Source organism: Caloenas nicobarica, chromosome 1 (genome assembly GCF_036013445.1).
Source record: "Caloenas nicobarica isolate bCalNic1 chromosome 1, bCalNic1.hap1, whole genome shotgun sequence".
In the NCBI taxonomy this organism is placed as follows: domain Eukaryota; kingdom Metazoa; phylum Chordata; class Aves; order Columbiformes; family Columbidae; genus Caloenas; species Caloenas nicobarica.
This window is the reverse complement of record NC_088245.1, coordinates 41,313,452-41,327,205: the sequence shown is the minus strand read 5'-3', so window position 1 is coordinate 41,327,205 and position 13,754 is coordinate 41,313,452. Positions and strand designations below refer to the sequence as shown.

The 13,754-nt window shown below is 37.5% G+C and overlaps 1 protein-coding gene across 3 annotated transcripts in view; it reads right to left on the bottom strand.

The window, feature by feature from the left end:
* Nucleotides 1-13,754, bottom strand: part of EP300 (E1A binding protein p300) — a 65,052-nt gene that overhangs the window by 47,934 nt on the left and 3,364 nt on the right. For all 3 annotated transcript variants that reach the window (XM_065629333.1, XM_065629316.1, XM_065629324.1), the window contains exon 3: nucleotides 118-776. In XM_065629333.1, the coding sequence (XP_065485405.1) occupies nucleotides 118-776 (659 nt within the window). The remainder of the gene's footprint in view (nucleotides 1-117; nucleotides 777-13,754) is intronic.

The following is a 13,754-nucleotide window of genomic DNA, read 5'->3' as shown; positions in this document are numbered from 1 at the left end:
ATTCTTAAAAGAAAAAAAATCCTATTCTATAGAACGCATACTGCAGAGGAATAAATCTTACAAAACAAAGCCAACAACAAAAAGGAAGGTAAGAAAGTCAAGTTGAGCTTGTCTTACCTTGTTCATGGCTCCAGGCTGTGGCCCTCTCAGTCCGGCCTGTCCCCCCATCTGCGGAGAGCCTTGTTGCAATGTCTCAGCCAACAAGTTACCAGCACTACCCATTCCTGGATTTGGGTATGGCATATTAGGTCGTCCTCTGCCTGCTCCAATTGAACCGTTCATGACTTGCCCCTGCATCATCCCCTGTCCGTTGCCTGCTGCCAACATCCCAGGATTCATGCCAGCATTCATCCCCGTGTTCATGCCCATGCCAGGCTGATTAACTGGGCTGTTTACTGTTGGCATCATTCCTGCTGCGGACTGGGCTGAAGGACCCTGGTTTGGTCCACTTGCACCCATTCCCATACTGGGAGAAGTCAACCCGGCCTGTGCCATGGGGCTTTTCACCATGCTGTTTAGCATTCCCATTCCAGGACTGTTTTGTTGGGTTTGACTGGCCATGCCCTGGCCAGGGCCACCAACTCCCATATTGAGATTTGGGGAGCTACCAGCCCGTAAAAGTTCAGACAGCTGCTTGTGTTTAGAGGCAGCATCTTGTGCCAAGCCAAGGCTGGTTTGCAGCTGATTAATGTCACCACCATTGGTGAGTCCCAGTTCTGTGGAGCTGATCAGTTCATCTGGCAAGTCGTGTTCCAGATCAAAGAGTGATCCAAAATCTGAAAAACAAAACAGATTTTATATGAGGTCAAAGCAATCAATAGTGTCTTGAAGAAAAATCTTGTTCATTAGTTGCAAATTTTTTCATTTCAAGTAACTAGCAAAACTTCACTTTATATGTTCCAGCAAAATTCCCATATCAGTCACTACTGAAAACTATCCAATTTGCCACGATAAAAGTAATTTCTAAACTTTACAGAGTTTAAACTAGGGAAGACCATTCTACTTCACTCTCCTACAAGAGTTTGTGTTGAAAGATCACTGCATATCTCAGACTATAATCTTGCAACTTGAGAAGGTTGACAATGAAGGAGAAAGAAAAAAATTGTATTAAAAAATCCCACCACAGTTAGCCAATGGAATTAGACAGCAATTACTATAATTAAAAGGTTGATGGGAAAGCATTGTCTTAATTTTTAACTTTCAATGAACTCTGTCACTTTTGGTATAGACATAACTAACGTAAGTAATACAGTTTTTTAAAAGTTTACTATTTATAAAATAGAGCTGGGGTTTTTGTTAGTTTTGGTTTTGCGGTGTGGTTTGGTTTTTGTCTTGTTTTGTTTTTTTTTAAACTTCCACATCCAGTCATTCCCAGTACAAAACTGCAAAACTCCGTTGAACTTCACTGGACAACCAGTACCTTCCTACAACACTGTCAGAGAACAATCAAAGTAACCCTCCTGGCCACAAAGCTGTGAAAAAACACTAGGATGAAAAATCAAATTCACATCTCAAGAGCCCATTCAAAGCAATCCCCAAGGTAACTAAGTGGAGAAAAATTACTATTTGGGATATATAGACACAAGAATATTACACAGCACCCAGAATCCATTTGCTTAAGAAAACAATAAGTTCTTATGTCTTCAAAAGCAGCATGCACCTTGACCTGGGTATTTAGTCTATGGTAGATAAAACAAAAATAACCTAGAAAGTTTATGGCTAAAAGCTGAGGCCCTGTGCGATGTAGCTATGCACAACTAGGCTGTAAAGCTTAATATTTAGAATCTGAGAATACCTAGTGAAGGAAGGGGTTTTTAACTACTGGAACATTTCAGCACCACTTCTCCCAGAAAGGTCATTTTGTGGATGCTCTGTAGGAGGTATTGCACTGCATTTTCAAAAACTTAGATCTAGACAATTACCTAAAATACTACTCATTATCTCAGTGACTGCAACTGCATTTAAAAGGAAACACCAATTACACTGAATTCTAGAGAGGCTGGCAAGAGGACTTTGTCTAAACAGAAATGGAAAGAGACTACTGTTAAACAGCACTTAAGTCACAAAAGCTCATCAGCATTATATATCTATACATTTTTCACATGATACCATACCCAAACTGCCAAACTCCAGTACTAACAGAGTTTCTACAACTTTGCAACTGTTATCACAGATAAGATCGTGACTTAAGAATTCTGAAAATATGGTATGAGGTTGGCAAGAATTCAGGCATACCACAACAGAGGGTATTTTATAACTCCATTTATATATTCTTCATTACTGCAAAGCGCCAGAGACAGAATGAAAATTTCCACTAAAGAACTATATTTTAAACTGTTAAAATCGGTTAGCTCATTCCTCATTAACCTAAGTCTGGTGCTAAAAGTTATGCTTTGCAACACATACTAAGGACTAATCTTTCATTTGCATCACTGGTATTCTTCAGCACGACTGGTACTTTTGAAGATTCAGAAGGAAAAGAAGAATAGAAAAATAAAGCTTTGTCCAAGTTTTCCTCCATTTAAAATTATGAGTTTAGAGTTTTGTGTTAGTAGACTTCTCAAAACACACACTCCCCCAAAACAACTTACAGTGCTCAGTGGTTAGCTGAAGAATTAAATATGGATGAACATGGGAAGAGTTCCAGTGGAAGAGACCCTCAGATTAGAGGGGAGATCAAGGAAATGCAGCAAGCAACCAAAAAAATACATGACAGTTTACAACAGCTTCAACAACACCTTAAGATGCCTCTTCAGATGACTTTAATAGGCAAATGTTGAAGCACTACATCCAGAAAACACTCTGGCTAATAACCTGACAAACAGCCCATGAGTGAGGAAAGAGTAAAATATATGATCAGTAATTCACAAGTTAGTCTTGCTGTCCAGAAAAAAAAAGTTCTCCTTAACAATGAACAAAACTGAAACTGAAAGTTAAGTGTCTGGGAAGAACAGGAGCCAGCACAAACCCTGTATGTACAACATAACCATAATGGCACACACAGCAACCTCCTGTCTGCACACCAGGAAACAGCTGTTTGGGCAAAGATGCCCACGAAGCTCAAAAGCCAGTCTGGTGATTGATTGCACCTGGGGAAAAAAAACACTTGTGCTCTTGAACAGACACAGCCTCCAGGACAGGGCAAGTCCCAAAACAAAACTCCCTACTTCATCTTTCTTGAGATCAGACCATTGTATATCAAGCCTTTCACAAAACCATCTGGCAAGTGATCAGTAAATGTCTAAATATGAAGAACTAATTTTTTTTTCACACCAAAGAGTATTTTCTCAGAAAGACCCATTTAGATGATTTCAGATATAACACTGCAAAAGGGCAGTGCAACTCCTGGTTTTGAGAGACAAAGATTTGTTCATCTTTCTTCATAAGAAAATATTAATCTGCTTCTCTGAAGATCTCATTCTTTTTTGAAATCCCCTCTCCTCATAAATGAGAAGATAATACCAGCTTTAAGGCTTACCCATTCATATCCAACTGGAGTATTCAGGTACAAGCTACCTGAGCTCCTTGGCCTGGTCATTCTGTGAGACCCGTGAACAGGAAGAAAAATATCATAAAACCTCAAAGTGTTTTTAATTGTTTTCATTAACATCTCAAAACACAACAAATCAACAGCTACATTAAAAAAACCCACCACCAATGCAAAACTAAATGTTTGTGAGATAATCCCATTAAGATTAGTTCTTTACATCAAAAAATGTAAATTGTTCTTTCCATATAAAACTCATTCGTTCAGATTTTTAATCCTAGAGACATACAACACAAGATTCATCACAAAAGAATACTATCAGTTACAAGCCAAAATCATGAGTAGTAAATACCAAGAATGCAATATTCTGGTGTGAGTTTGGTCTTTTTGTAAGTCTCTTCCAAAACCAAAACTTTGAAGTCGTCTTCAGCCAGTTGATAAATAACAAAACCAGAAAAAAAACACCCAACACAAACAAACTTACAGTTGTTTGGTCAACTATGAAAATTACATTTTTAGTCAGCTGCCAGGAGGCAGAAGTTTTCAGATACACGACTGAAACACGAACAGTCTCAAAAGACCATGAAGAGCAATAAGACTTTGTGTGTATCTGGCAAGAGTTGCAATCCATTTCACAGTCTTTTACATGTAATACATATCCTAATGCCCACTGTAGAGAGTTCCACCCATGGCCAAAAACCGACAAAGCTGGTCCAGACAGCTCAGGCTACGTGAAAATAATGGCGCATACACTCATACAAGAGCCAAAGACATAGCTTAAGACAATGGTGATAAACACTCACAGAACTGATTGACTTCCAAGTACTATGGGAAGCAGAGAGTTTACTGCGAGCCTTGCGGTCTGTTTCATTAAGGACACCCACAAAAAATTCTTACTAAAAAGAGCTTGTGTGAAGGTGGCAGATCAGTCCTGCAATGGTTTGTCTACCCAATTCATAATCCCCCAAGATCTTACAGAATAATCAGACACAGAAAAATCAGGATGTAACAGAACAGACAGCATCTAACCTAAGAGCCCCAAACCATCCAGTAACATGCAGGCAGTAAGAGGTAGAGCTATATCTTGATCTCAATAGAGTAGCACAGAGTGATTCCACATTATGTTATTCACAGTATTATTAGTGTATTGCTTCCCATAGGTAACAAGAAGATACAGAATGGATTGCTACTGCCACCTACGATTCAAAGCAAAGAGAAGGAAAGTTCCTCTGCAAAACAACATCTAACTAGGTAATTAGAAAGTCTTTACCTGAGGTAGTCTCAACATGCAGAGGCATATAATAATTCCATTGAGGAACTGCACCACTACTGAACGCCTAAGCAAGTCTTTTTTATAGAGTCAAGAAACTGGCCTGACTTGCCCTGGCTACATTAGATCCGTAGTGAGAAAGTGGGTCAGAAAAGACAGTAGATGGAGCAGGTCCGTTTCTTTCAATGGCAGTCCAGTTAGACTGGATTAAGTAATATGAACTGCACCCTGAACTGTGAGAAAGCAACTTCAAAAATCAGTATCCTAACCTGTATTGCATGCTATGGATTATTTTCTTAGCTTTGGACCCTACAGAGAACTGACTTCTAAGACGTCTGCCTTTGACAGTGTCTGATCTGCAAGATGCACAGAAACTGACAGCCTGGGTTAGAAACCCACCTGGCACTAAAATGGGCTTTAAACTAGTACAGATTCAGAGTGTGCAATCAAGATTCTTAAGTCAATAAGACATTGGTGCCTTATGAGCAGCCAATTTTCAAACAAATTACTAAGTAGCTATTTCAAGCTAGTTTTACTGCAAGATCACCTGGCAGCACCGGTGATGTAACAGCCCTCAAAGCACGCAAGGCAAGGCAGAGATTTCTGACAACACAAGGAAAATATACCCACACTAACTACTTTGCAAAGAAAGCCGCATGCGGGTTCAAGTGGCACATGCTAGTTTCTTCTGCATGCTTTCTAGCCTATAGCCATGATTCAGTTGTTTTCTCATTTCTAGATTGAGACAACAGACCTCTATTCACCTTTCAGAATAACATAAGCACTTCTATCAATATGGAGATTATCTGGTTCTAGTAAATACACAGCAGTGAATAATACTAGTTTGCTAAGAACTTGCCCGCATGCTACAAGATAGAAATAACACTTTACTCTCATGTGTACTGTACCCTCAGACTCAATATGTTCAAGCATTCAATTTCCAGGAAGAGTTGGTGTATCTGAAGAAACAGAATCGTGTACACAGTGACACCTGAAGAACCCTACATGGCAGACATGGAAGACAACAACTTACTCCAGTGGTTACCTCATTGCTGATCTTACAGAGGTAGGAGACGTTATAGGTCCTGTCCCTGCACCCTATTTATATTATGTTCTGAACACAGACATATCAAATTAGAAAGCTGCTGAACAGTCACCTTTCTGCACAAATATTTCTGGGCTCCAGAAATACATCAGTGGATCAAATTATATCACAGTCATTAGGTTCACAATGAAACAAGTGGACAAGGCCTAATACAGGACACTGAATACAAAGCATGCATGTGACAGCGTTGACAGGAGCCACAGATGATGTTGGACTTCACAGAAAACATGGTACCTTCGCTTTGCTTTCAGATAAAGAATAAAAACAAGCTGCTGAGGTCAGTATCTTCCCTGCATGGTGACAGGAAAGCTACCCAGGAACTGAACAGGACCTGAACGTAACAGAGAAAGTGCCCAGAAGATACAACCAATATCCCAGAGAAACCAGTTATTCAAGCAGTCAAGCACCAGCATTACAGGCCCTAAAATGTATTGTCTGAAATGCCCTTAAAAAGCACCAGAACTCAAAACATAAAAATAAAAAGGCAGCACAAGGAGACACATTCTCACAAGACAATTCTCAGGTATCCATGAAAATGCAAAAGCAAAGGTGAAGCACAGACATGAAACAAAGTGCTAATAAAGAAAGTCATCAGTTCCCAAGGCCTCTGCAATGGCAGAAAATTAAGCTAGACATGTTTAGGCAATTTTATCAGGGGAAAAAAACATGTCTAAGAAAGAGGCAAAAACTCTAAGATTCCTACCAGGTGGGTGTGAGAGAATTTTGCTACACAGCATTTTGGAGATCAGATGTCTTCTTACCATTAAAGTCCATTACAGGACAAGGCTTTTCATGTAGCTCCTCTGTGAAGCCACAATTACCCAATGGTAACAAAAACTCTGCCAAACCGTTTTTCCTACCTTAAAACGTAGAGTTAATTTAAATTAATCTAGCAACTTGATGCAAGACAAAGGGGCAAAAATTCAACATCAGCCTAAAATACTGAAGTCAGGATTGATCATTGCAACTACTGCTTCCAAAACCCCAGGACATCAGTCCCTGTATAACCCTAAGCATCACCCACTCCCAAAGTGGAGGTGTGATGCCGAGGTCTTCACTATCACTTACACAACAGCAACTGGGGATTCTTATTCTGTAGTGTGCTATTTGGGTAACAAAGTCTTCAGCATTGGAATTCCATATTAATTCTATTCCCTGCAAGAAACTGGGGAAGCACTGGCTGCTTCCCTGCTGATCCAGAAAAGACTTGAATTTGCTCACCACATCACGAAACTTGGTAATTTGAAGACAGACTGCAAATGATACAAGCAGAAAACACATCTAAAAAGGACACACTCAAAACCACTGGAAGACAAACACAGAGGCACAAAACATGTTTGCACATCATTGTAGCGCACTGACTTCAGGCACCGATTTTTAAAAACAACCAAGGGTTTATTGGTCAAAAAGATCCAAATTCACCACCTAGAATGCACATGGTTCCATTATTAATTGTAACAACTGAACATAAAGTATTCTATCGAAGACTATTTTAGGACCCATCTCATTTAATATTTTTTTAAGCTATCCTAATCCCTATTCAGACACTAGTGTCAAAACCGTCAGCTCTTGTGTAAGGAAAAAAAGTCTTAATTTTGCAAAGTCTAAATAATCTGCCAGTTTAAGTCCTACTTGTCCCAAACTAAGATGCAGAGAAATGCCAATTTTAGTAGACTTTTATTGATGTCTGTTTTTTGCAACTTCAGAAGAAAATTGTATTCATAACAAACTGTTTTCATTTTCATAATCATAATCAAAGTTCTTTAAAAAACACTATTTAGAGGTACAGATGACAGCAGGTGTTTACCACTGAAAACCATAGTGAAAATTAAATGGAATATGGAATTGTAGCTGTTATAGAGAAACAGAAGTGGTGTAATCATATGGAAAAGACTAGGTACAAGAATCAACACAAAGTACATTTAATATTTTAACTTCACTTAAGGGGGAATTTCAGAGACACTGTTGTTTGTGTACCTGCCTATTCACACTTTTAACTAACACAATGCAAAGGTACTAGTTTTGGCATCACTGGTGACTCAAATAAAACAAAAAAAGTTTAGAAGTTTTAATTCCAAAATGCTAAAGTCACACATCTAATAATTTCCTTGTGAACATGTTGCTATTTGCATAAATTTCATTGGGTTACCTTTATCTCTATCGAAAAGTCTGTAAATTAGTATTCTTATTCCCAAGACTACCACATGTATGCCACCAAAACTCCCGTAAGACCACCTTAAGTTAACTGCTGTTGGTCTGTGGTGTCATTAAACAGTGAGAATGGTATTTCAGTCAGGAATCTGATAAATTCTGGATCACTGTGCACACAGTGCTGGGAAGTTAGAGATGCCTTGCTGGTCTGCTATGCTGGTTGCCACAAAATAGGTACATGCAGGTAGGAAAAGTGCACTCGTGCACAAACACACTGAATCAGTTTCATTTTAGAAGTGACTACAAGTCAGTTTCAAGAAAAGAGTAAAGTTCACCTCACTGTCAAGTTAACAACAAGTTTGAAATGATGCAATCTGTATATACAATTACCAAAAAGTCACGACCATTTTCCAAGTATTACTGACTTGAGTCCATCCGACATTACTCCCAAGTAAAATTAAAAAGTAATGCTGAATTTATGTACAGAAATTTATATAAAAGTAAACAAAAAACCAGAACTCAGCAGATCAGACTTATCTTGATTGCCCACAGCTCTTGAAATTATATTCAGGAATACGTAAAAGGCAGTTTAGCTTCAGTAGAAGTTGTACTGAGCAAGCCATATGCCAGCATTTTGCCAGGATTTTTTTTTTTAATTACTATTCTAAAAAACCCTGAGAATTAGATTATTTTAGTCCATTAACACAGTAAGAGTACGTTGTAAGAGAGATTATCTATTCACTTGTAGTTGGGAGTTCTACAAAACCAGAAAAAAAAAAATCAATGATTCTGCAAGCGAACAGACAGTTCAAAACTCTACCTACATCTCTTACAGAGGTGCAACAAAAAGTGCAGTACAGAGGTGCTTTGTGCATCAAATAGAAAAAAGCAAAATCTTTTTCTGCCCCATCTCACAGCCACCAATAATAGAAAGGTCTTGTACCTAACTTGTGCTTTTTTTTGTACAAATCCTAGTTTGGACCACTATTTAATCTCTTTGCTATTCCTACAAACACAATGACGTTGCCAACCAAACCACAAGTTACTACGCTTTGAAATAATCAGAATTCAACACCCCTTTTTCTCATTTTCTTCAAAAAGTGTTGGAAGAAATGCATGTTTGAAGAAGAATATAGCATGTCAAATTTTTAAGATAACTAACTACATTCATATGCCAATCCATTTTAAGGAAACTTGTTGCTATTTAGGAAGAGAACAAAGTCATGTTTTCAGATACATCACTTACTGCTCAGGGAGAGGATTTCTGTGAATTGCCCTAGTTCAAGTTCTACTTGAAGTTCTACAAATTCAACGTAACCGCAGATGTTTTGTCAGTGCATATACATCCATACACAGAGACAGACGTACTTTACTTCAGCCTGCTGCTACACTTTAAGACAGAAAAGCCAAATCCTTGGAGACAGGTGCACATTGTTTATCTGCCAGTGAAATCTACACAGCAAAATTACTCCAATGTCAAATAATAAATCTAAATGACTTTGGCCAAGCCCTCTCAGAGGGGGCACTAGTTCAGGTGATGAGAAAGGTTAAAGTAGTATCATTACAGGGTTAGAACAGACACTGAAAGGCTGCTCCTGCTAAAGCAGCTAAGCAAGACACTGAGGTGACACACTGAAGATAATACAGCAGTCTACAGAGACTTTGCAAGAAATACTCACTAAATCACACAAAATTAAAATCTAATAATAAGGTCATTTTCTCCAAGTTGTAATGGTACAAGAAACCAGAATTCGTACAGTAGGAGTTCAGTATGTATCCCTAGTACCTTACAAAACCCACATCCCCTAAAAATATACACTAAACCTTAGAGTCCACTAGACCATTCCCAGATATACTTTCATTTTCTACAAACAAACAACTGAACAATAACCTGAACTAGGGACTCTTTAGACTAAATCCAAACCCTGCTTTAGGACCGTGAGGGCCAAGATCCATAAGTTAGTAGGGTTTTTTAATCTAGGATTTAAATTCCCAGGTTCAGCAACAAAGGTTTTCCCTGCAATATCAAACTTGTGAATCTGTATTTTTAAGTTGCAGCTGTGAACTCATTTTCAAGTCTCAAAGGTTTTTTATTTGTAAATGCTCACGATTCAGTTTTGCGTTATGTATGGGTTTTGTGTTGTGGTGGATATTTCCTTAAAAAAAAAAAAAAAGATTCCTAACACTGCTCAGAAAAAGTACATACACACATAATCCACTTGGTGAAAGGTGGAAAAAAAAGCAGAGATACAGCAGTTTGAAAATCTACGAGGTCCAAAAGCCTGCAAGATTTTCTTTTAAAACATTACGAAGTGCCATATGAATGATCGGTTTACTTTTGAAAGAAAATCTTGTAGACTTAAGCTATCTTAATTTACATTTACTCCTAATGCAGTTACTTCTAGTACCTATTTAGCTACAAGGCAAAGATGCCCATTTTTGCCACACAAGCGTCCACCACTGCAATACTCAATTTATAGTATATGCCATCCATTTAACCATGTTTTAATGCATCTCTCATTACTAATACTTGGGGGGGGAAATGCGGTTTTCAATAGGGATAAAAATATTTAACTGATGGCTTTAAGTTAAATGTAGCTAATTACTTGGTCTTAAACATTAGCCAGAGAGCAGATTTGTGAAAAGTGTTTAATTTTAAAAGTAGTACAAACAAACAGTAGGGAAAATAGCATAGCTGTCCGAAAACAAATGAAAACCCTGCATATGCCTCTGGAAAACACAGTGAGATAAGATTAATACAATATGATTCATTTTGAGCAAAGAAACATCCTGATACATTTGGAACAAACAAAAGATGAGTATCAGTCAAAATTGCAGTAGTCCAGGTGAGAAGTTTCATTACAAGTCTTACACCTTTGATGTAAGGGAGAGTAAAGTTTTAAAGGTCAGAAGCAGTTCCTAAAAAAAAAAAAAAAAAAAAAAAAGGAACATACAAACTTTACAAAAAGATGAGTACTGAAAGGGAGATTGAAGATACACTATTACTTAGAAAAACTCGACTTTTGGATATAGTAAACTGAAGGATGTTAAGACATATCACAAATACGTAACTCGATTTCTCATACAACACATGCTAACTAATTGTAGAAAACTGGCTTCCAATATTACAGCAAGCCAGAAACACTAAGCACTTAAAAATCCTATTTTCAGATCTAACAACCCAAAGACATGATGCCGTACAGCCATGCTGCAGCAGAGGGTATACTCCATTTTTACTCCTTGACAAGACACAGCAGTTCTGAACTCAGAGTCCAAAAAGCTTTCCTAGTTTGCAGTAAACATGTTATTTCTAAAGGGGGGCTGTAAAAGATTAAACTCTCCCTTCCTGAATATACCACATGGGAATCCGTACATGGCAATTTCAGCACACCTGCATTACTGCAGGAAAAAAAAAATCATGGGGTTCACAAATAAAAAATATTTTTTAAAAAATCACTGGTTTAAGGAATCCAGTTAAAAATGTATCTTTATGAAAGACTTCCACTCATTTACTCAAGGACATAACTCTTCAGATTGTAGTCAAATTATTCTGTTAGAGTTGCGGGGGGGAAATAGACTGGTGTACCCCCCGTTTGCTAATACAATGTTTAGGAAAGTCTTGTTAGTCTAGGTGCAACATATCAAAACAGTGTTTCTACCAGTAAGGAAAGGTAAGCAAAATGAGCTACACTGACAAATCAATGTATCAATGTAATGTACTTACATCAATGTAACCACACTGGGACAGAAGAGCTGTGCCAGCATCCAGTGTCACAAACTCACATCCCACACTAAGGATACTGTACCAACAAAAGGTGACCCCACCATAGAGCTGTAATAGCTTTAGAAAACTTCACATCTGGGCAAGATACATCTATAATTACCATTCTTCTTTGCAACAAATTTAACATTTAAATAGAAAAAAAAAGTTGCAGAAAACCTCTGGCAGTTTAAAAGAATCCACACAGTCCTGCTCCTGAAGCTTATTCTTGAACTACACAACATCTAAGAAAAAGATGAGACCATTCAAAAATTCATTACTAATATACTACATGACACTGACAATACCAAGACTTTCTAAATTACTTCAAAATAAACTTTATTACAAAATGTGCAACGAACATTTCGGTCTCCTTGTAAGTCTATCTTACTCTTCCCTCCGAAAGAAGCAATTGGCATTAATAAAGCAACTCAAAACTACACTAATACAGTATGTTCTATGGCAACACAAATTCTGAGCAGGAACACACAAACCATTTAAGACTTTTAAGACAGAAAGAGATGCGGCACTGCAACAACAGTGGGAAATGCAGCTGTATTTGACTGCTGCCAATAAATCAAGTGTATTAGGACAATCTTTACCTACTACTTTTACAGAAGAAAACCACCAACATTTGAGTTTAGCACATTCCAAGCCCAGGACATCAGTATCATCCAGGTCTACAGTGAAAACATGAGTGAATTAAGAGATTCTACTTCATCTTCAATATAAATACACTTAACTTCTGCAAGTTTGGGAATAAGTTAACTAGAGTCAGTCACTGTTTCTAGGTATCTAACAAGCTAAAACAGTATTTCAGATTAAGAAACGAGTCCAAAAGTTAACAGCAAAAGAAACACACTGAAAGATCAACTACGCACATGTGCTAGAAAAAGTTTCATCAACAGTGCAAGTTTCTTACTTTCTTCCTTCCCTCTAATGATGCTGTGAATCTGACAGTTTTAAAAAGGGCACTTGAGTAAGTACATAAGCGCCATGTTATTTATTTTCTATAATTAACTAGGGAGTGGGGGCAATACAACAGATTCTATAAGTGGAATTTACTTAATGAAAGTTGCTTGCACTATTCCAAAGCAAACTTAAGGAGCAGTTAGGTTAAAAAAAAGTAAACTTCAGAGCAGCTTCCCACAACAGCAAAAGTGGGACAAGAAAAGCTGCAGTCTCTCAAGCAGCAAATGAAAAAATGTGACTCTGAAAACACACTTATTAGTTAAAAGGTTTGATTTTATTTAAATAAAGAAATAGAAATGATACCATGTTAAAAAACAAAGAAAATTGAACTGTCCCAGATCCATGTAAGTTGTCAACGAAAAAAATCCAGAAGAGTAAGAATTCTTTAATAGTTTTTATGCAGCGTAAAGTGTTTGCACCACTATAAACCCCTGCATAGCTACCAAGTGATGACAACCTCAATCACTTTCAGAAAAATTATCCCAGTTACGTACTCCTGAAACTGTCCAGCAATCCCTAGTTCCACCATAATTCTAAAAAGTTCATTTATTAAATGGCTCAGTAAAGTAACAATTAAAATAGACTATTCTGTTAAAATCTACACCTGTTAAGCTGAAATGCATTCACAAATGATCCAAACCTTATTTGATCACAAACATCTTAACTTAGATACATGTTTATCTGAATCAAAATATACCTTTAACTTCCATATTTCCAAGTATCAGGACTTTTCTCACAAAACACATTTTTATTTCACCTCCCTAAACAGAGTAAGATAACCACCATCAAGACAACACAAAAACAGTTACTACTGAATAAAGTACTCGTTTCCAAGTCCAGCATAACAAACTCAACAACTAGCTCTAGCTAAAGAGCAGCTTTTCCAGCTCTCTTCTACTCTCTTACTAAAGACCTGTTGATATTAGGAACAGTCATGTCTTCCAGTTACAACATAATATTACCTCTATCTAATATCTCTACAAGGTACAAACGAACTGTTCAAAACTAA